At 36.2% G+C, this 23,413-nt stretch overlaps 1 protein-coding gene across 1 annotated transcript in view; it reads left to right on the top strand.

Annotated features, from left to right (window-relative positions):
* The first annotated feature begins 214 nt into the window (after positions 1-214).
* M6 (neuronal membrane glycoprotein M6) overlaps positions 215-23,413 on the top strand; it is a 35,426-nt gene continuing 12,227 nt past the window's right edge. The window contains exons 1-5 of the mRNA XM_089089749.1: positions 215-233; positions 16,846-16,999; positions 18,242-18,401; positions 20,875-21,025; positions 22,185-22,333. Of these exons, the coding sequence (XP_088945875.1) occupies positions 230-233; positions 16,846-16,999; positions 18,242-18,401; positions 20,875-21,025; positions 22,185-22,333 (618 nt within the window). The 5' untranslated portion in view covers positions 215-229. The remainder of the gene's footprint in view (positions 234-16,845; positions 17,000-18,241; positions 18,402-20,874; positions 21,026-22,184; positions 22,334-23,413) is intronic.

The raw sequence follows: 23,413 nt of genomic DNA on the forward strand, positions 1-23,413 counted from the left end.
ATATGTGATTCACCTAACGAATTGAATTATCATCATTAGTGACTGGCATTCACAGGACTTGTCCTTATCGATGGCAAGTGCGATTTAAGGTAATTTAAGGTGGTATTTTATATCTCCATATAGACAGTGAAGGATTTTTTTTTTACTCTAGCGCTAATTTCCGCTCAAATAAGCTTCTTCTACTTTTCTGTTCTGTTTTCAAAGAAGAAATAAACGAAAACCTTGAAAAATGAGTAATATTTTCTTTTAAAAATCTTAGTTCTTAACATAAGGAATTTCACTTTCTTGTCAAACTGAATATATTGGTCAGACAAAGTCAGATTACTTGAGTGATAATCTTGCCTAGGAAAAGTGATAATAGGCAAGATTGTCCATCAATCAATCTGACATTGTGTAACCAGTATACTCATTTTAACAGAAATGTGAATTTGTTTGGCGTTTGGCTTGATAATAAGTTAAATTGGAATGTTCATATCTATTATCTGACTGATGTCCTTGAAAAGACAGCTGAATTTTATGCTTGCTGTTGCTGGGCAAAGGTGGGGTGCTAACTGAGATGCCCTCAGTAGCCTAAAACTATTGGTAAAGTTCTACCAAATCATATTATTGATTTACGCATAAAGTGAATATACCACTCGATGCCTTTTTTTATGCTGATTACAAATATAGTAGTCATGGTCAATATATACCAAATCATATTAGGGTAAGACACCCAGTAGTCGGCCACCTGCCTATTCTCGGACAGAATGTAACTAACAGGGAACCTAGCTCTAGGCTAATGTGCTTAGAAAGTTTATATACAAAGACAAAGCTGGTTTCCCTGGTCACTATTAGTTATCCATATGGATATCTATGCCGAATAGTCATAAAATCCATATGGTCAATAAAATCCAATAATCAATAAATCAATATGTATATCTAATAGTGACCAGGGAAACCAGCTTTGTCTTTGTATAAAAACTTTCTAAGCACATTAGCCTAGAGCTAGGTTCCCTGTTAGTTACATTTTGTCCAAGAATAGGCAGGTGGCCGACTACGGGGTGTCTTACCCTATTGAGTTTCAAATAAAGTGAATACACCATTTGATGCCTTTTTTATGCTGATTACAAATATAATAAGCATTTCTATCGGAAATGAATTTCAGCCCCCCCCCCCTATATAGCCTAGGTGATACCTAACCTAACCCTGAATTGGCATATATAGTTGGGGGGGCTGAAATTCATTTCCAATAGAAATGCTTATTATATTCGTAATCAGAATAAAAAAAGGCATCAAATTGTGTATTCACTTTAGTCCTAACTCAATAATGTGATTTGGTATATATTAACCATAATCATTTCTATTGGAAATGAATTTCAGCCCCCCTATATATGCCAATTCAGGGTATATATTTCTACAACCTAACCAAACCTAACCCTGAATTGGCATATATAGGGGGAGGGCTGAAATTCATTTCCAATAGAAATGATTATTGTATTCGCAATCAGCATAAAAAAGGCATCAAATGGTGTATTCACTTTGTTCCCAACTCAATAATATGATTTGGTAGAACTTTACCAAACTATTCCTGTCCATAATATATGGAAAGACAGATAGTATACCAGTCTATCATTCAGCTTAAAAAAAAATCACATTCTAAAGTGGAATCAATAGCATATTGTGGCCTGAGGCTAGCCTAATTAGGCTACTGGTGCACTAGGCTCTAAAGCACACCTATTGCAGCATTGATTATAGGCCTAGATAAGCCCATTCACATAAGAAAACAATTCTTACTTCATAATATACAGAATAATCATAGTTAACACACTTTGCAGTAGGCCTAGGAGAACATTTGTCTTCACTTCTTTCATTGTTTTATACTTTTTCTACCACATTTGTAAATTTTTTGTATCTATTTTCAGACAGAAAGATTTTTGTGTCTAGCCAAACCTAATTTCTCACTATTCTTCTTTTAACATGTGATATAAAAAATAATTTAATGACACTGATGGTGTTTAATTTATATTTGAAAACAGAGAAAATGCTTATCAAATACATGCTTATTTTATTCTGCATAGGGGAGAGAGGGGTGAAACCGTACATTTTGAGGATTTTGACCCCTAAAAAGCGTATTTCTAAAGATACGAACTTCCTTTTTACATGAATAGATAGCTCAATTATTCACTTTTCTTGGTGATTTTTTTCAATGAAATTCATCGAGTTGTTTCTTGTTGAGACCCAAAAATGTTTGACCTATTCAATTGTCCAAAGTCACCTCAACCAGGGGGTGACTTCGGACACACATGGGGTATTTCCGTACATTCAATAATTAATGCTTGTAATTATTGATTCAGATATTATTAACATTTAATTCAGATAATATACAAGTTAAATGTAACATTAAATTTATTGTATAGGAAATTGGACCAAATCACAGCCAAATACAAGAGCTTTGGCTGTTTGCTCAGTTCCTCCTACTGATACCGGTGCGGGAAGCTTCATAATAATGTCTTGAAAGTCAGTTTCTGCACAATCCCGACATTCAGGGAAGATGAACTTCCTACCGGACTTGCGCAAGTAGTTTATTTTCGCTACTCTGCCACTTATTTTCTCAATTTCACCAACATAATAAACAGCAGAGTTTTGCTTCTTACCAACCATAAACCTCATAAGCACAAAATTTCCACAAGATAATTCTTCATCTGTCTCAAACTCACTGATACTTCCACAATGTAAAGACTCGTCATTGAGCTGTATATCTATGTCTGAAATGCTGTCTCTAGTTTTGTCAGCAATGAGTGAAACCTTTGACTTTTTTAGCGACTTTTTCTTTTTCTTAGCAAGCCTTAGCTCAGTCTCTGCTTCTAGTGCTCTTTTTTCTGGCGTTTCTGTCAGAATTCTACTTTTGCCTTTTTACGGTTTTTGCACCGCCACACTTGCATCTTTGCCTGTGAATATGGTCTGATGCTTTCAGGAGTTACTGCCGTAGGCAAGTTTGACTGCTGTTGACCCATCATGACAGGAGATGAATCACAAAATAAACCAGGGTGACGATCATCGATATTGGAAGTTTCTGGGGCATTCTGTTCAGCTGCATCTGGGCGGTTTGTCCTCAGCTGTCACCTCAGCAGGCAGAAAATCAATTTCTGTGAACACATTTGGATTTACAGGCCAAATTCCTGCATTCTCAAAACCAACAGCGATTTTCTGAGGGTTTAGCTTTTTCAGAAAGGAATGAACGCCCAAGTTCGCTATTTCATTTATCAAAATTCTCTGGCCTGGGTTTAATTGCATTCACTTGTCACACGACTCCCTGATTGCATGCTTCAATGGTGCATACACTGAAACATCAAGGGGTTGGAGACGATGGGAGCACTGGGGAGGAAAGGTTAGGAGGTGGATGCCGTTATCTTTACAGAAGGAAACTAATTCTACTGAAATATGGCTTTCATGATTGTCAAACAAGAATAAAACAGGGTTATTTTTGCTGGGTTTGACCTTTTTTAGAAAGTGTTCCATGGAACAAAGGAAATTGTCCAAGGTCATCCATCCACCGCGATGGGCTAAGCCAATGCATCCTGGTGGTCCATCTCGATACATCCTCTCTGGAGCTTTGACTTGGAAAAACAAACACTGGTAGAGTTGTCTGACCAATTGCAGATATAAAGCATAGCAGTATGGTATATTCCCCTCTTTCTGTTGACACAGTCTGTGTCACCTGTTTTGCTCTCCTTTTAGCAATCACCTTTGGGGCCTGAACAACTGTAGTACTTCTGTTTCATCACAGTTCCAAATTCGACCAGGAGGAAAATGATACTTGCAATATAACTCCTGAAGATTTCTAAAGAAGACAACAATTACAACGGCATTAAAGCCGGCAGCACGAGCCTGGCTTGTATTTTCGGGTTTTCTGATGGACAAACTGGCGTTCCGCTTGATGAAACCTCTTAGCCAATCCACTCCTGCTCTCTCATTCAATTTCCAGCTTGATGGGAATTTTATCTTCAATGTTATTGCCCATTGGTAGGCTAACTTTCTTGTTGCATAGGTAGTCAGCCCATGGTTAAGTAGTGAGCATTTTTCGAGGTATGCAGCAAGCTCTTTCTCTTGTTTGGAAGTAAGAACAAACTTAGTGCTCTCCTGAACAATGTCATTGTCAAAATTCCTACCACTAGCACCACTCTGCTCGAGAATTTGCATTTTTGCCTTGTATCGTTTCACGGCATCCGCAAGGGTACTCTTCTTCAGGGAAAATTCTTCTGCGGTTGCTCGGAAAGACAACTTCCTATGAATAAATTAAATAACAGCATGTCTGACTAATTCTGGATCAGGAGGACCACTCCCCTTTCGAATGTAGGTGCGAACCATCTGTAAAAGAAAATTATAATCGTCAGAACCTCAAGAGAATAACATGGGAATTAACGCAGGTCACGCCATGCTTTGAGGCATAGAATGGAAAGATGCATGCATGCAGCGTAATGTTTAGTTTAATATTATAATACAAAACATTAAACAAAAAAACTTTAAAAAACCACATCAATCATTTATTTATATTCATTTTAATTATGTTTCTACAAGTTGAACAAGCATTTCGGGGGGTTTCAAACCCTCTACCCCCTGGGATACAGCCTTAGACGCTACTGTTTATCTTTCTGATATAAGTAGGCATTGAATAAATGTTTATTGTTCAACATAATAGCAAATCATTTAATAATAAGTATTTTTTTTAAATATGATGGGTGAAAATGAATTGAACTGATCTGCATAGCTGTGAAGATGTACTGTAAATCTAAGCTTATATAAATCTCACATTACTCTATTTGAATGATTACTGTCTAATTATAAGTTCCAATCACATATATTATAAAACTAAACATTATAATATATAAGACAATAATCCATTGAATGTATACAATTCAGAGTATGTATTTTAAACAAGAAGGGGTGGGGGGGGGGGTAAGGTTTATTGGTACACCTGTGAAAAAGTATTGAAGAATATTCAATTAAGATTAGCTTGAATATTTATGCCATAAACAGTGACATGCCGAGACTATTTTAAACGTATAGACAGTCAAAAGTACACCTTAATTTTGGATAGAAATTAAAGGCTAAGCTTAGCCAAATCATATAAAATGCTGTCCAATCTTGAGCATTGGATCTTAAAGTTGGAACAAAGCATCTAAATAACAGGTAGACTTGATCTTGGACAACTTTGATTCAGGACAAAGATTGTTACACAGAGTAGTTGTGTTTAAATAGGCTAGGCTGTAAGACAAGGGATAACTTTTGTCTAAGTGTAAATGTTGAAAACAAAGTTTGATAGTCAAAACAAATCACTTCAGTTTCTCTATAGGAAGACAGGAATATAGTCAATTTTACCAACATTCTGCTTCCAGCTACACACAGTTTCATTTTCCAACTTATGAAAGACTTCCGTCATTACAGGGCGAAACCGGACACCACGAAAAGTGTCCGGAATTACCCCCAAAAAACTGTCCGGAGTCACCCCATGTTGGCGCCATTTTGAAATATTTTTTTTCGTAGATAACGGCCTGATATTTACTGAGTAAAATTACCATGCAAATAGCAGGGGTATACCTTGTCTGATCCTGCTAACTCACGGCTCAAGAGCTACAATAACTTAGAAAATATATGACAAAGACTACATGTGTAAGGAATTCCAGCAAGCACATAAAAACTTCCTTACCTCTTTTCTCGGTTGTCTCTTGTCTCAAAAATTTAAAACTTGCACCAAATGAGAGTTACATGAAGCGCATCTAACGGGAATTTTTTTGAAAGGATTAGCTCAAAAAATTTAGACGACAGGTCAAACGTACGGAGTCACCCCCGTGCGGTATCGCCCCTCTCTCCCCTATTATGAAATAAGAATTGTTTTCTTAACATGTTTCCTTATGTGAAGGGACTTATATAGGCTTACACCCAGTATTGTTCAAAGAGGTTAATATCCCTTCTTTGGAGAAATAGTTCTTGAAACTATCCTCAAATTACTTTATGGAAGTTATTACCAATCAAAACCACCATGTTTTCAATGAGTGTCTAAAAATTGCACATTTTCATGTGAAAATTAGAAGCCTTATATTAGCCCAGCTATTGTCAAGTTGACTTCCTTGCTGGAAGGTATTGGTTTTCCTGAAAATCTAATTTTTTGTTGCCAGATTAAGACATCCACTAACCCCTCAGATAACAAAGATAATGTCATAGATTTAAATATCCCTGGCATAGACTGCCCTAAGACTAAGATAAATACTCAAATCCTTTGTCAACTAACATTAGCTAAAATGGCAGAATTTTGCAATTAGAAAAATATATTTACTGATGGATCAGTTTCCAAAGATAAGAAGGCATCCATAGGCATTTTTTTTTTATAGAATAATACAACATTGGGAATTAGAGTTTCATATAGAATCTCTATTTTCTATTTGGAATGTCTTACTCTTTTAAAGGTACTGGATACTGTGCTGAGGCTAGATTAGGTGCTTTTGTCATTGTAACTGGTTCTAAAACTGTTCTTTCTAATCTGAAAAAGAAGCAAGGAAGAATTATTCCTATTATTGTATTTTTACAACAAAAGATTAAAAAAATAATGTCTTCCTAGGCCAGGGGTTGGCAAACTTATTAGCCAAAGAGCCAATTATGAACATTGCAACAATTTTTAGAGAATTGAGAGGCAATTCTTCTTGCTTAGCAACATTTTTTGCAAAAAAATAAGTAGTGCACTAAATAAAACTATATTCTATACTTATTAAATAATTATTAATACAAACAATATGTTTTCATCTCCTTGTAAAGTTTGAGTCAGTCAGGTTTGTATGTTGTTGTTTATAGTTTTTGGCATGATTCCAAGTTCCCATCAATAAGACAACTTGTCATGCTTTTGGCCCCATCTGTTGAAGCACAATTTTTTCATGGGGAATATAATGTTTATCCATACACTCAATTGCAGCACTTGTGATATCTTCTCACATGTCTGACCTTTCAAGTGGTAATAACCATAAAAGTTCTCCTTTGGGACCTGAATGAAACATAAATCTTACAAAATATGAAACTTGTGCTGTATCATTCATGTCACAAGACTTGTCAGCTGCTATTGATAAAGCTGAAGCTAATTTCAGAGCTACCATATGCTGTGTTTTTAAATTCAAACAAATTCTAATTGTTCCATCTTTAATGGTTTTGGAAAACAATGGTAACTCTTTAGTTCTTCTCAGAATATCTGCTTTGTTCTTAAAATTTTTCCATTTAAACAAAAAAAATATACATATTCCTGATTATAGAAGAATTTTAATTTATCAAAATAAGATGCAATTTTCTTTTTTAATGAAAATATTTTTGTGCCTTCCATGGATATTTGTGCCAGAGGCACACTTAAGGGACCAAAGAGCCATATGTGGCTCTGGAGCCATACTTTTCCAGCCACTTTCCTAGACTTTTCAACTTAAAAATAATTTGGGCTCCTTCTCACATAATGATTAAGGGCAGCAAAATTGCTGACAGTGTTGCAAAACAGTCTATTCACCACCCAACTTCTTGGAAGGTTGCTTTCACAGTAAATGAAACCACAAAGTTAATAACTTCTGCTTCAATTTTTTTTAGAAGTAATATAATCCATATTACAGCTACAAATATATATGTTTTCCTTTGCTGGGCATTGTATCCCCATAATCAGATCCACCCAAATAGGAAAATTGCAAACACAATTTTCTGTGTGAGAACTGGGCCTGTGATGACTAGATCTTGCCAAGCTTTGTACTATCTTTCAGATAGCAAGTCATGCTCTTTTTTTAGCTGTATAAATATTGATGAAATAATTGACCACATCCTTTTAGAATGTACTCATTTCACAATTGAGAGCAATATCCTAATCAGAAAAATTGATTCATTAGGTCTGAAGACATTCACCCTTTAATTTTAGGTTTTAGTTGTGTCAGTAAAGATAAAGAAATAGATATATTAGAGGCATTGGGAGTTTTCTTCTCTTCAGCAAATATTTTCAATTGGTTATAGTTTTTATTTTACTAATAGTTTTTTGCCTTTTACCAGTTACAAGAGGAGGGGAGAGAAAAAAAAAATTGACATTCAATTAGTGTATAATTATATAAATACTAATTTGATGATGGAGAGGGCAAAAGCCAAGCTTATTTTCTCTACAACAACAACAACAGTTCTTAATACAGAGGGCAAAAGCCAAGCCAAGCCTTTAAAAACCATTTGTTAACTTCTACTGGATAGAAGTAAAATCTGTGACCCAGGGGAGATTGTCAATACATTAAATAAGCAGTTCATCTTGGCATTTACAGTCCCTGATAATACTCCAATTCCAGATCCCCAACGGTATGAAATTTTAAATGTCTTAGCACCCATTAATACAACCAAATCTGATGTAGAAACCCAATTTAAGAAGATTAACCCAAATAAATCTACAGGACCACATGGTGTACCCCTCCCCCCCCCCCAGCTACTACATGAGATATGTGCAGTGTTGTCACATCCTCTCACTCTACTTTTCAAAAAGTCCCTTAGTACTAAATATATTCCGCAAGATTGGAAGGATGCTTACATCATGCCTATACACAAAGGGGGCAATATAAATGAAGCTAACATTTATTGACCAATTAGTCTTACCTCAGCAATTGGAAAACTCCTCAAAGGTATAGTCAATTCAGCCATTATTGTCCATTTAAATGCTAATAATCTACTATCACCTAATCCACATGGATTTCATCCCAATTAATCAGTTAACACTAACCTTATCAACACATCAAGTATGCATCAAAACTTATGGATGAGGGATCTCCTGTTGACATGTTATTACTGGATCTACCCAAAGCATTTGATAAAGTTTGTCACAGGAGACTAAACTCTAAACTCTGTGCAATGGGCATCCATAGATTATATTGTCAACTGGATAATGCAATTTCTTACTGATAGAAAGTAGGTGATAAAGGTATTTAAAGACAACGGATCAACCTTCTTCTCGGAATCAGCAGATGGAAAAAGGGGAGTACCCCAAGGAACAGTTTTGGGTCCAACTTTATTAATCTCAACAACACACCTTCAATCATAGAGAAACACATTTTATTGTAAACAGATGATTCCAAAATAATTGGTCCTGTTCATAACCCTCAAAGTGCCAGAACCATCCTGGTTGATCTTGATGCATTGTCAAAGTGGGCAAAATCCTGGCAGCTTGAATTTGATATCCAGAAATGCAGAGTCATTCATTTTGGAACAAATGACCCTTTGTGCCAGTATTTTTTGGAATCCAATGATAGTTCAAAACAGCCATTCATATGTAGTCATTACCTGAAATCACATTGTCCAGCAAAATAAGGAAACAATCCTGTAGAGTTGCTGGTCAGTGATGATGGGGAGCCATTGGTTTGGCAGCGTCCCACTCTTTTCCATGGTTTGGTGGACCAATTCTTATCAACGGCGATCTTGAATGCATTGACAGAAGGAGCAGTGACAGCTGCATTAGGAAGACTGTTCCAGGGGACCACTACTCCATTGGAGAAATAGTGGCTGCAGAGTCTGCTGTAAGCTCTCTTCTGGAGCAGCTTCTTACTATGCCCTCTTGTCCTGGATGATTTGTCAAGGGGAAGAAGATCTGGGAGTCTTGGTTTATGATAAGCTCAAGTTTAATTTTCATGTAAATTTAAGTTTGGTTGGCTCTGTAGTAGCCAGATCCAACCAAACTCTTTGCTTAACAATAATAACATTCTGCAGTAGATCCCTAGCTGTGATCACCGAGCTCTTAAAGGACCTGATAAGTTCAAAATTGGAATTTGGGATGTTTGTTGCTAATCCAATAAATAAGAATATCTCAATTCTAGAATCAGTGCAGGAACATGCAACTAAATGCATAAAGGGATTTCAACATCTTACATATTCTACCTGATTAAATAAGTTCAAACTACCTGGAGTGGAGTGTGATCCTCAACTTGTTCCAGATAGTCAGTTCACCAAATACCAGAGCCCACCCCTTGAAGCTTTATTGAAAGCATGCTAACACCAGGCTGCACAACAAATTCTATTCTAACCATGTAGTCAGTTTATCAAATTCTCTTAGCCAGAATGCTATTATATTGCCCAGTGTTGAAGCCTTTAAGTCTGCAGTTGACAAAGGCCAGTGCAAGAAACCTTGGCTTACAATATGAGATGCACCCAACAAGTTGAATTATCATCATCAGTGACAGGTGTTCACAGAACTTATCCTTATTGCTGACAAGTGTGATTTAAGGTAAAAAGTAGATTTCTCCATCCAGTTTTAGTCTCAAGACTGAGTTGGACTAGAGCTCTTCACTAATTTCAATCAAAAATGGATAATGAGCCTCCCTGCCAAATTGATTTGCCTGCATCTTTCTCACACCCTTACAAAACTGGGCCCAAAGTTATGCTGGGTAAGGATAACCTAGCCTAGGCCTATAATTTTCTTATTATGTATGCAAGATAGTGGTTATGTGGTGAAGAGAAAATTAAAAGTATTTTCTTACTCTAGTAATTCAGACAGAGGGGCACTTGATTGAGGCCTTGACCCTACCCAAATAATCACCTAAGATAAACAGTACATCCAAACACAATCAACCTAAAAGAAAGGATCCATGGACATGCCACACTATAGTTTGTAAATATAAACCATTATAAACTCAAAAGTAAAAACACCTTAAGTCTAATGAGTTATTCCAAAGGGATCACCATCAATCAGGGCTTCTCAGAAAAATACATACTAGCCTAGCCTTTATGGGTTTTGCTCCTTTAAAGTCCTTTTCCAGGCATAGTGGTGCACCTACCATTGGTTGCTCATGGCATCTCCATGGTAGGTGAAGCTTGTGAAATACATGTACGGGCTACTTTTTGCTATTTTGGAAAGTGGTTAGGTTAGGGAAATAAAACTTTCAGGGATGGTTCTACTGACTAAAGTATGTCCTGGGAAGGTATTTTGAAATACCTACCTCCATTAATTCTCCCTCTAGAGTGCACTGACCTTTGATGACCTTCAAAAATCCTTGTTTTATAAAAGGGAAACCTTGCAAAATAGATCTTCTACTTAAATGAAGTACAAGGAAACTATTCTCAGCTTTGCAACTTTGCTCAATCCTAATTTATAGGTTTCAAAGATCTACAGACACATTTCCTAAATTCAGGAAATCCCCATTGATAATGCTTAAAATTCTATTCAAATAACAAGAATTGCATTAAAAAAAACTAAAACCAGAGAAAAAGAAACTGCAAACAAAAAATTAAGTTATAATACTGTTTTGTCAAAACTCCAATTGGTCAGTAGCCTGTCAAGTAGGCAAATTTCTGAGACATAAAAATCGGAAGAGGGTTAATATAGTAGCTTGGCAATACCTTCCCAGAGTATGTTGTGCCCCTGCATTCATTGCTGAAAGTTTTATTTTTCTAACCTTGCACTTTTCTAAGAAAAAAAAAAGTACCTTGTCTAGAATTTTACCAAAAGGATATTAGATGTATCCCTATTATGAACAAGCTATAGTAAATAGGCACAAAAACTTTTTAGAACAGACCTACATCCAAGAAAACTAGTTGAGTTTGAGGATAAATTGCTTTTTTTATAGTTGAGAATCATAATAAATTTAACAGCCTTAAAACACAATACACCATAACATAAAAGAACCCAGATCAGAGAAAAGACAAGAAATTACAAAACAAATCCCCTAATATTATTTGATAACCTTTTGCATATTTACTTAAAAGTTCATTATATTGAAAACTATATTTTTTGAATTCGCAAATTATTTTATTTGCAGAAAAAACTGTTGAGATCAGTTTATGGCTTAATATTTGACATCTATTTTAAAATCTATATAATCACTGCCTATTCTTGCATATCTAAATAATTGTGAGTGGAAGGCTGAGTATATGATGTCTGAATGTATATTAGTGCCTTGATTGAGCAGAAGGTCTGTTTTGCAAGGTCTCACTTTTATAACAGTTTTTTATCCCTGGAATACTGTCGGTTCCTAAAAGTTGCATTAATACTGTTGCTTCGTAAATTTTACGACTTTGACTTTGAATGCCTGCAAAAAATCGAGGAGCCGAGGTACCAAATAGTATTTTTAACAGTGCATCTACTACATATGAAACAATACAAAAATGGAAGAATTGGTCAAAATTTATATCTTGTTGCCACAAGGGATGCACATCTTTGTTTGATGTTCTGCACAGATGGCCCCACCACACTTGTTACAGAAGGTGGTCATCATCCTATGGAGTTTCGAGGGACAGAGTGAGCAAATTTTGCGTTTTCGGTCCTGACATGTTGGGCTTCCAGAAGGACTAGCAATTCCTGCGACATCTTTGATGTGTTCACGGACTGAGTGGCTCGAATTTCTACCTAAGAGCCTTTGCTGTATGTGAGGCTGCACTAGCTCTCGGTAGAGTTCCTTCATATGACATTTCCTTGTAGAAGGCTTCTCTCCAATCTTTCCGTGGTTGAAGCTGTATACCACATAAGAGTTGATGGAAGTGATGTTTAGGAGCCCATAAAATACACATAAGGGCCACCTTTTAGTTTTCCTCGAACAGGACATGTCACTACACATTTGGTTGAAGGTATCAACCCCACCTTTAGTCGAGCTGTAGTACTCAATGACTTTTGGTTTTCGACTTGGGTAGGCCAAAGAAGGTCTCTCGTGCAATGTAGACAGTAGAACGACCATTTTGTTTCGTTTTGGGACATATGAAACCAGGGTAAGCTCCTGGTCTAAGCAAAACATTGAACTCTGTTCAGTACGCTTTTTTGTCTGAAGAAGTTCAGGAGGAATTTCACGTTTGTTCTTTCGAAGCGTTCCAACAATGGTCAGGTTGTACAGAGGTTTCGAGAGCTCTTCAGCCATTGGAATGGAAGTGAGCCAATTGTCCATAGTTATGTTTCTATTGGAACCCCATATTGGTCTGCTAAGCTCTCGAACGAAGTGATCGCCTAGAGGAAAACCACCTGTTCGAGTTCCATTACCCAGGTAAAGGGATAGCATTTATCATGTATTAGGTGACCACGTCACACATCCTTACAATTTTATTTCCATATTTTTTCGGCTTGCTTGGTATATACATTCTAAAGGGGCATCCTCCCCTAAAACCGAGCAATTGCTCGTCGATTGTAGTTTTGGCCCCTGGCTTCAAACTACCTTGACAGTTCTTGATGACGTCTTCCCACACCTCTCTTATGGCAGCAAAAGGGTCATTCTGTTTCCTGGAATTCCTAGTTTCTTTATCGTCAAATCGGAGGCAATCAATGAGAAAGCAGAATCTTTCCTTCGACATTGTAGCCTTGTAGGCAGAGCCACTCATATTGGCATCAAACATTTCGTCAACAGAGAGATGTCTGTCTTTTAGTGCTGCCATAAGAATGAACAATCCAAATAAAGCTTTCAGCTCTATTCTACTTGTAGGCTCCTCTGTGGATCTAGCTGTACCGTAGTTGGCTGCCTTTCTTTCAATCTCTTCATTCGTGTGCAACACGATCTTGTCCACAATCTCGTCAGACAAAAAGACTGGAAAAGCTTAGAGAGGCTTATAAGCCACTTTGGCGGAATCACCTACAGAGCCAGCCACACCTCTGATGAGATTTCGACCCAAGAGTCTCCCTCTGTTGGTTTTCTGTGGGGGTAAAGCTGACCACCTATGTCCATCTTTTCCTCTGAGCGATCGTTTCGATGGAACGACAATGAGTCGGTCGCCAGGAAGTTCCAAACTTAGTAAGTTCTTTTCGCCGCTCTCTTGATCTTTGTCTGAAGATTTAGACTGCGTTCGAATATTTGCTCTTGCTTGCCTTCGCACAGATGCCGATGCACATTGACGACCAGTATCTTCATCAGCATTTGTGTTGGACAGATGGCTATCATTTTCTTCTTCAGGTACATAATCTTCATCGGAGTCTTGCTGTTTTCCAAATCCTCCAGATCTTCTCCGATTAGATTTTGTTCAGAGTCACTAAGAGTTGATATATTATCCTCTTCGTCGCTTGCATATAGTAATTTTTGGATTTGTTTTTCCGTAATCCTTCTAGAATCCATCTAAAAGAAAACAAAACATCCAAAAAAAAAAAAAAACGACAAGAAAAAGAGACAAAAACGTGTAGTGTATGTAGCATTCCCTCTCCTGAGGACACATGCACATTCCTACCTAGGCAGATGTTGAAATTAGAATTTTAACAACTTTTGTCACAAGAAAACTGACACAAATCCAAGAAAAAACTAAATGTACTAATTCTGATTTTCGCAAAAAAAGTTACACTATTACTGTCACTTCATAAAATTTACTACTCACCCTCGTTATCTCGGAAACGAGCAGGGATCCGTTCAAGTCTGAACTTGCCCAATAACTGGCTTCTCTAAAAAGGAATTTACGTGAAGTCACGTCTTATTATGTGATACCGTCTACACGGGAATCTCGAAAAATGGTTTGGCGGTCGTATAATTTACGAAGCGACAGTATTCCAGGGTTAAGAAAATATTGGTAAAGGTCAGTGCCCTATGGAAGGAGAAGGAATGGAGGCAGGTGTTTCAGAATATCTTCCCAGCAGATCATTAAGGCTATTGATAAACTCATGAGACCTCTATTTCCAAGATATAAAAATCCTTAAACTAGGATTTTACCACTATTTGTCTTGGGGAAGCAGAGCATGGTTGACTCTTGGTGTCCAAAAAGAGTGTTAAGGGGAAGCTCTCAGGCAATTTTGAGGGGAGTATTAAAACTAAATCAAAGCACTATGTGGATGGAGGTTGCCATAAAGGCATATCTCAGGAACAGCCTAGGGTATTAAAATGGAAATATCAGGGAATGATGATGAGGAGGATCAACTGACCAAAAGGTAGTATGTGTTTGCTGCTAATGCTACTACTGCTACAACTGCTTCCAAGGCTAAGGGTATTAACATGAAAATTTCAGGGACACTGCTGGAAGAGCTGAATTTGCAGATGATTTGGTTATATAGGACACCACCAAAGATTTGGACTAATTGGCAAAGAAAACTAAGGCCATAGTTTTCACATGAAAAAGTCTTCTGCCCCCAGTTATTTGGCTGGATGGTACCCTATGCCAATCATGTATGATAATTCACCAAAGCCTTTGGAAGTTATATTAGACCCTAACTGGACCTGGAAGAATCAAGCAGAATCAGTAAAATAATCCTGTGGAAAGAGACTTTTGATCATGAAATGGCTAACAGGCACAAAATGGGCTAGCTCTCCAATTGTGATGCTGGACTTCTACAAGAGGTTTATATGTTCCAAGATGGAATATGCTCTACAAGTATTTGGAGGCTGCTATTTACTTAGGAGCTTAAGGAGGGAGATAGACGCATTAGCTCTACAAATAATATTTTTTCATGGATATCCCACTTTAAATTAGAAGAAATCATGATTCCAAATAATTTAAAGGAAGACACAGAAGTTTCAGGAGGGACAGGATTAAGAAAACGGAAGGGATTTAAGGAAACATATTGACAGTATCATGGATTTAGAGGGGTTTACTCTCGTGTATAGATCCAAAACATCATCTGTAATATCATTGAAGGTGTTCATAGGGCTGCTTATTAAATTTCTGGAGCAGGTTTCTACAACTGTTAGGTCATTGCAAATTTTCATCTGTCAGGAAATTCCTTAGCAAGGCTGTTGATCATAGACTTCGATCATTGATCATTGTCTTTTGTCTTCTTCAAGGCACTTGTGGTTAATAATGTTTACATTCAAATTGTCTGATAATTTAACAGTTCTAAGTTAGGGAAGGAAGATGTTGGCTACTTTTGTGTTTGTTTTGAAAGAGAATAGGAAACACTTTGGTGGAAGATCATATATTTTAGGTTTTTAATGCGATCTAGGGCTAAGTCCCCCTTACCCTCTAATTAGTCCAAGAAAGACTGTTTAAATTTTTCTTAGGGGGGTGAGAGTAAATACTTCCACTACAGAAGTGTCCCTATAAAATTCAGGAGAACCTCAATTAATGCTCTGTTCATATAGCTATGATGAGATTCCGTTTTATTTTAACACCAACATCAAAGGTAAAAAAAAAATCTAGTTTGTGCTGCTTTCTTGAATACTAATTACACAAAAGTAATAACATAAATCAAGACTGCATTATGTACTTGATCGTAAAAAAGTAAAACACAAATTAAGAACAATAAAGATTGCTACCCATGGCAGGAAAGAAAAAGAAATGAAAAAAGTCGGAAATTGAGTAAAAAAGGAGGTGTAAAACTAAAGATTTAACATTAGCATTGGAAATAAAAGACATTCATTAAACTTCACTTACAACTCCCCATTTTACTACGAAATTGGAGTGAGAATATGGGTTTTGTCCCTCGAAAAGGTAACTCATTGGACTGTGAAGGAAGGGAATAATTTCTGGATCTAGGGATTAACCAAAGCCTTCTGGCCAAAGCTGATGCAAGAAGCTTCACATCATATTTGTAAGGGGATTATAGTTGCCCTCTTTGAAAGCTCATCATAGAACAATTGGGCTTTGAAATACATCTTTCAAGCTCTCTTTTGAATTGCTTTGATTTTATGCTTGTTTCCCACAGATATATTAGAATACCAAGTATGATATGCACTTTATAATAAAGGATGAAAATAACGATATTTAAATGGAGAGAAACGTGCACATGTTTACTACATCTTTTACCCCATTGCGCCTTGCCAAATGAGCTTCCTCTTTAAAAGTCCTTTTTTTATCTGTCTTTGATGAACTCATTGATACACACATTTGGTTGCCCCCACCCCTGTCTGCAAGCACAGTAAAGCAGAATTGACTCTCCCTTTGGTCAGCCATGATGGAATAAATAAACCTTATTTTCAGTTTATTTTCTTTCCTTTTATGTAGGTTGTCAGAATTGCTTGACAAGGATACCGTATGCCACATGCATCGCCACATTGCTTTGTGTTGTTGGTGTCAGCATATTCAGTGGAACTATATTTCGAGGAGCAGCTTTATCTAGATTGATATTTGAAGATGTATTTCATGTTCGAGCAGAATGGTAAATGCTTTCTCCTATTTCTATTTGGATACAACACTGTTTTGTTGTTTGTAGGGGAACTATATTGCAGCTGCATTAAAATCTTCCTATCTCTAACTGCTTTATTATTTTAAATGCTTTAAACATAACCAAGATTGTGTAATTGAAGCATAGGGGACCCAGGCCAAAATTCTCCCTGAAGGGGAAATCTAAAGTTCTTTTTGGGGTGGTATGACTAAAAATTACTGCAACATTTTTTGCTCTTCCTTACAAAAGGTTTCTATTGATTCTCCTTTTTGTGCAGCCATGATGGAATAAATAAACCTGTGAACCTGGACGACAATAAACCTGGCCATATAATCACTACCCTTGGCTTTCAGTCAGTTCAGGTGTATATTCTTATGTTGTACATTAGTTTGGAGTAGACTTGTTGAAATTGAGCTTTTGTAATGATCATTATATATTGAATTTTGATGGAATGAAACTATAGTTTCAGGCAATTGGATTATGATTACTGATTGATTACTTTTTGTCTTCTTTTGCCTGAAAGCCTGAAACTGTCAGAATTGAGGTTAAAGAACATTTTTAAAAAACTGCAAAGCTAATTTCAAAAGTTTAATTCAGTAAAGACTTGTTTTTTATTTAATTTCTCACCTTTTTAAAATTATTCCAGGACATCCTGTTCCCCCTCCATGGAAAATTTCTCCCACCACGAAAAATTCCTCCATGGAAAGATCCGCCCTCGTAACCCCCCCCCTGAAAAATATCCATACTTCCCAATAGCCAATACTACATGTGAACAATGGGCAAAGTTCATAACTTGCAGCCCTCCCTCTGGGTGCTATGGGGGGGCCAACTCATCCAAAATACGAATTGAGTCCCTAAACCCACTAGTGAAGGAAAACGATTATTGGACCATATATTATGTATATTTTTTCTTGGAAGAGGACAAGGGAAAAGCTGGTTGCCATTGATTAAACTGCATGAGATCAAACGAAAACTACCTAAACTCTTTGGATCTCCTAGAATTTTGGCAAGGCAGAAGCTTTGGCAAAATATGAGTGGTCACCCTGTCCGTCAGTCTGAAGGGGCTCAATGGTGAAAACAAATATGTTTGTAATAGTAGCAGTATAACCAGTTTTCATGTATTTAGTACTATTAATTTCATTTGCAAATTTTGAGATATTTTGTTAATTTCTGTGTTAGGTATCAGATAGTATAATTTATGTATTTTAGTAATTTTTTCATTCTTTGCCTTTTCAGGATTAGCATCACACAGCTGGTATTTGTCATTGTTGGAGGTGTTATGGGAGTTTTAGCTCTTTTGATTTTGTGTGTGGGTTGTTTTTCTACTGGTGAAACAAAACACAGGATGTACAGTACTGGAGGAGCAAGAGTTGGTGGAAGGGTGACATGTCTGATTGTAAGTGGGTTTTTCTTCACTTTGTATCTTGGGTGTTGTGAAACAATATGTATTAGTGAAGAAATTACCCTTATTGTTTGTTTGACTAACATTAATTAGTTTCTTTGTCTGTAACATTGATGTAAGTACACCTAATACTGAGGATATAATTAACTGCTATTGATCTTGAGACGATATGGCTGCAGCTAATATTGCTTTGATCTGTGTAAAAAGTCAGGATTATACCATTATTGCAATAACAGTGAAGATACAGAATTTGCACAAAAGCTTAAGGATTGAGGCTGCAAAAAGGGACTAGCTGTATTCTCTCATATACAGCATTAGAATGACAACAATATGCCAAGATTTTGTTTAGCTTGGACTCTTGGTTGTCATTGTTGCATGGTAAATAATGAATTTTTTTTTTTAACAAAAAGATCCCGTTTATTAATACTAATCTACTTTTATAAATACGTTTTTGTTTGATTTGGGGAACCAGAAAAAAATCCAGGCCCAAAGCATCCTCATGGGAAATAGCGAGTGTTGACTCTATGCACATATTTACAGTTGATATGCATGTTGTGTGATGTTTTTGTAAGTTCAGACCAGTACCAGTCCAGTATGGGAGTACACAGTTACTTCCTGTAATTGGATTATTGGTAGCCGAGATACAAACCCCCACCTTTATTTTGTCTTCCCGTAGATAGACTTGCCTAGCCCTGTCAAAATATTTTTGTGCCCAAAGCAGAAAGGCATATATTAAATTTGCATACTATTACAGGAGAACTAGATTTAACTTTAAATTTTTTGTAGAATTTGTTCAAGGATTATAAATTAGCGAAAGTTGTAATTTCTTTTTAGAAGGTTTTAGCAAGAGGTACTGAAATATTTTCGTCACTATTAATCCCTAATTTGATTTCACGAAAATAATTATGAAACAAAGTAATGACATTTATTTCCAAGGCTCCATGGTCTTGGTTGGTCTTCTTTACCTTCTGTGAAGTAGGTACGCAGCTGCTAATTTAAGCAGAAGATGAAGGTCTGTTAAATAAATCTTTCTGACTTTTTAACTCATTTAAAGCTGGATATGTACCGTTTTTGGTACAACTATTAAAAAATTGTATCCGGAATAGGTAGCTTAAATAACCTTCTACATTCTGCCTATCCCGGAAACTATTCAATGACTTTCATGTTTTACGCCTAGTGTATATTTCTGTGTATGTGGCTACGTACATGTATAGTTTGCAAAAATTTCTAAATTATAAGAAGAATTACATCGTGATGGGGCTATGGTTCATGTTTGTTCGAGTGGTCTGCTTCTTATTGACCTACTTAGATCTAATTGGAAGATGTTTTAAGATAGAAAACTTTATGCTTTGTGAATGTCGACTGGAAGTCTACTATCTAAAGGAACTTCTGTCTGTCAATATTCCTCGACAGTTATTGGATAGAACATTTTGTCTGTGATTGCACTTTCGATAGACGAAAAACATGACTCTGCTTCATGATAAATTACCTTTCACATGGCCATCGTTCTGGAGCAGTTTTTTGGCAAACGGCTGGTGTCTCTAACAAACCATCTTCTTTGTTCATCAAATGTAGCCAGTGGGATTTTTTCACCTTCTAAAGTGGAAACTCCCATAAAATGGATGTGGTCAGTTAACGGGGTTGAATAAAATATTGTAAGCATTGTAAAAACGGTTCCTAAAGAACCCTTATCAAGAAGAAGTAGGTCTTTTGCAACACTTTATAAACATTGCATATCTAATAGGATTTCAGATAGGATTGCATCCCTAGTAATTGCCAAAAAAAAGGAAAATGAACTTTTGGATAAACAGGCCTAGACGTACATCTTCCTACTTGACTGCTTCTTAGATGCCAAATCCGATAACTGATCTGATTAGTTGTGGTGTGCTGTGACAGTACACAAATCCCTTACCTTTCTTAATTCCGTAATTTCAATCCAAGTTTTTCGTAATTTGCAATCTTCTGGCTGTTTCCAAGGAATTAAAAAACTTAATTGGATTCTTTGTATCTGTTAAAAATTTTGTTAATAAGTAGGGGATTAGGGACAACTGCAAGCACAATTATGCATGGTTGCGTTTCAGGGTACCCACTAATTAGGGAGGGAGAGGGGCAGCAGTCCAGAAAAAACGCCAAAAATAGTCGAATTGATTCAAAAACATGGAAAGAGTAAGGCTACTGAATTTTGCGTGACAACAGTTCTTTCTCCAAAGGACAAAACAAAAATTCCAGTGGGAAGGTGAATATTGTGACGATGCTTTGATATGCAGTACGTTGAGTTATTTCAGGCAGTTTTTGATACAGAGGTAAAGAAAGGTTTTGTTTCAATGATGGGTGTCCTCTCCTACACTTATGAAGTAGATCCGTTCCAGCAAATGTGGACAGCGAATATGGGCCCTTATTAGTGGCAATTGTGAACAGACAATATCTTCTGTTTTGGTTTCTTTTAAAAATTTTTATTCTTTTCTAGTTTATAATCCTGGCATATATCCTTAATGCATTATGGCTTGCTATGCTGGTTTTTCTCACTGGAGTGACTGTAGTATTCACATTCTGGTGGAAAATGTGTGCCAACAAACAAAATAGGCCAGAGAAGCAGTGTATCAGCTTCACTGAATTTGGTAAGCAGCTTTTGGACCCAATTTGATATTTAACTTATACATTATCAACATTATCTCTATTCTGTCTAATCAATCTTGAGATTCGGACGTCATTTATAGTTGTTTTTTTTAGGATTAAGTTATTATGTTAACACTTATTCTGCCTATCCCTTTGTTAACTTAGGGAAATATAACTGGGTTTTGAGTATGTAAACCTAGCTTTGTAAATAAAGCCAGCCAAATCTTACTCAACTTTGGCATGGGAGGTGCATGGTTGAAGCAAGGCAGACATGTGTTGACTTTGATCAGTCTCTACCAGGAAGTTCCTCGTATTTTACTTGAAATTGAACTACCATAGTTCCTCCAGTAACACAGTTGGTGAACATAACCAAAGAGGAATCAGTGATTGAGGTGGGTAATGAAAAAGTGCTTTTTAGGACAAAGTTTTTGTAGGGAAGTCCTTTGTAACGGTATGAGGGAAAACTTCCCTTAGATTCCTTCCACTTACAGGAATATATACTATCAACTAGTTTTATACTAAACCACTAAGGTAACTTGGAAAATTTCAAGTTATTTTTCCTTGCCTTTTTGAGTCGGAGGTCCCTTGGCTACTCTTCCGTCTTTCATTTCAAGATAATCTAAGGACTAGGAATGTTTATTTAAAACAAGAAAATCTTGTTATTTTTTTTCTAATTTATTTTGAAACTCATAGATCTGCACAGAAAGTTTTTGCCATAAGGATTAAGTTTCTGCAGTCAGAAAAGTAAATCCTCAGTCATTAGCTATATGTATTTTGTTTCTGTTCTGGTTTTATTATTTTTGTGCTTGTGTAAGACTAAAGGCTTAAGAATATTGTTCCAGGTTCTTCCATAAGCAAAAGAAAAAGAAAATAATTGATTAAAAAAACGAAAGAAAAACAGTAAGGATGGCTGGTTTCTTAGATCTACTAACTGTTGATGTACCATTCATGATAGGGTTATGATAACACTGTGTTAATAGCTTAAAAAAATAACAAGTACCTTATCCATTTGTGCCTTCAGATCTCCCTTTCAAAGTCCCTTTCAGAAGACTTAAAAATTTGTTTGAACCATAAAGCATAAAAGGTCACAATGCAAAATCCTTCTAGGAATTTGCGTCTATTCCAGTCTTTTTGTTTTTGTAAAAAGTCTTTTTATTCTAGATTTCCTATTCCCGAACGGAACAAGAATTGAGGATATGGAAGTCTGTGGACCAGAAGAGATCAAGCTGTTTTGCAAAGATTATGTTGAAAATGGCGAAATCATGTTTATTCTTGCCACTTCTGCTTGCGGCTTAGTTGTCTTCAGTCTGGTAGGTTGATTATGCAGCAGGACATCAGTTTTGAGTTTTAAGTGATTTTTAACTGACAACCGCACACAATCAGACCGTGTTGCTTACTTTTGATTAGCAAATGTCCGGTAAAGCTTTTGTCTTGTAGACTAGTGTAATCATGATTAAAAAATTGACTTGAGTCTCAGCTAAACAATTCCTCCAGTTGGAAAAGTTCAAAGAACTTCTCTGGATAATATTTAGAAGAAAATCACCCTAGAATGTTCTTGCATTGGGCTATTTATACCTAAGGACTATTTTCCCTTAAGATCCGCCCTATTTTCAGGTCATAAGTTTGTTAAAGCACATTTTATAGTTCTGTTGTAAAGAAAAAGTATCAGGTTTTTGGAGGGGAAGGGGGTAGAATGTTTTATTGACTTGTTAGTGATTTTGGTTCCTAATAGCACATTGTTTTAATTAAAAAAAAAAAAAAAAGTGCTGGCACTTCAGAGTCAAGGCCCTTAAGGATCAATATACTCTTACCTTCATTCAGGACAGGGCTGAATGAAATCCATCCTAAAATAAGTAGACTAACTATATAGAGTTACTACTTTTCAAAAGTAATGAAGGCACTGACTTCCTCGTTATTTATATACACTTTTTTACTCCCTGTAAAAAAAAAACATCTACCAGGAATAATATGAATGTGTACTGTAATTACTTACTAATTCTCGATAAAACAAAACACAATGGAGATCCGAAGCTAGTATTAAAATACTTGAGTAGATGTTCTAAAAAAAGTATTTTTTATATGGAAACTAATACCATTAGGTAAGGAGATTAATAATAAATGCTGGAAAATTTAATTGTTATTTATTAAGAATTTGAGGGTAAATTAAATATGAAACTAATGCTTTCAGTAGATTTTTTTTTTACCTAGAATAAGAATTAAAGCGATTTCAGAACAGGAATTTTGCTTACGTCTCCCTTCAGACAGATCATTTTAGGGATCATTGTGGAACTTATGGTCGACTTTGGCTTTCCGAAAAATAAGGAAATTATGTATAAACAAAAGTTGAAGTTTGTTCAACTTCACGACAACCGAAATGCTATAAATGGAAT

The sequence above is a fragment of the Artemia sp. Qi Xiang Cuo genome, chromosome 5, assembly GCF_049724085.1.
Source record: "Artemia sp. Qi Xiang Cuo chromosome 5, ASM4972408v1, whole genome shotgun sequence".
NCBI classification, from domain to species: Eukaryota; Metazoa; Arthropoda; class Branchiopoda; order Anostraca; family Artemiidae; genus Artemia; species Artemia sp. Qi Xiang Cuo.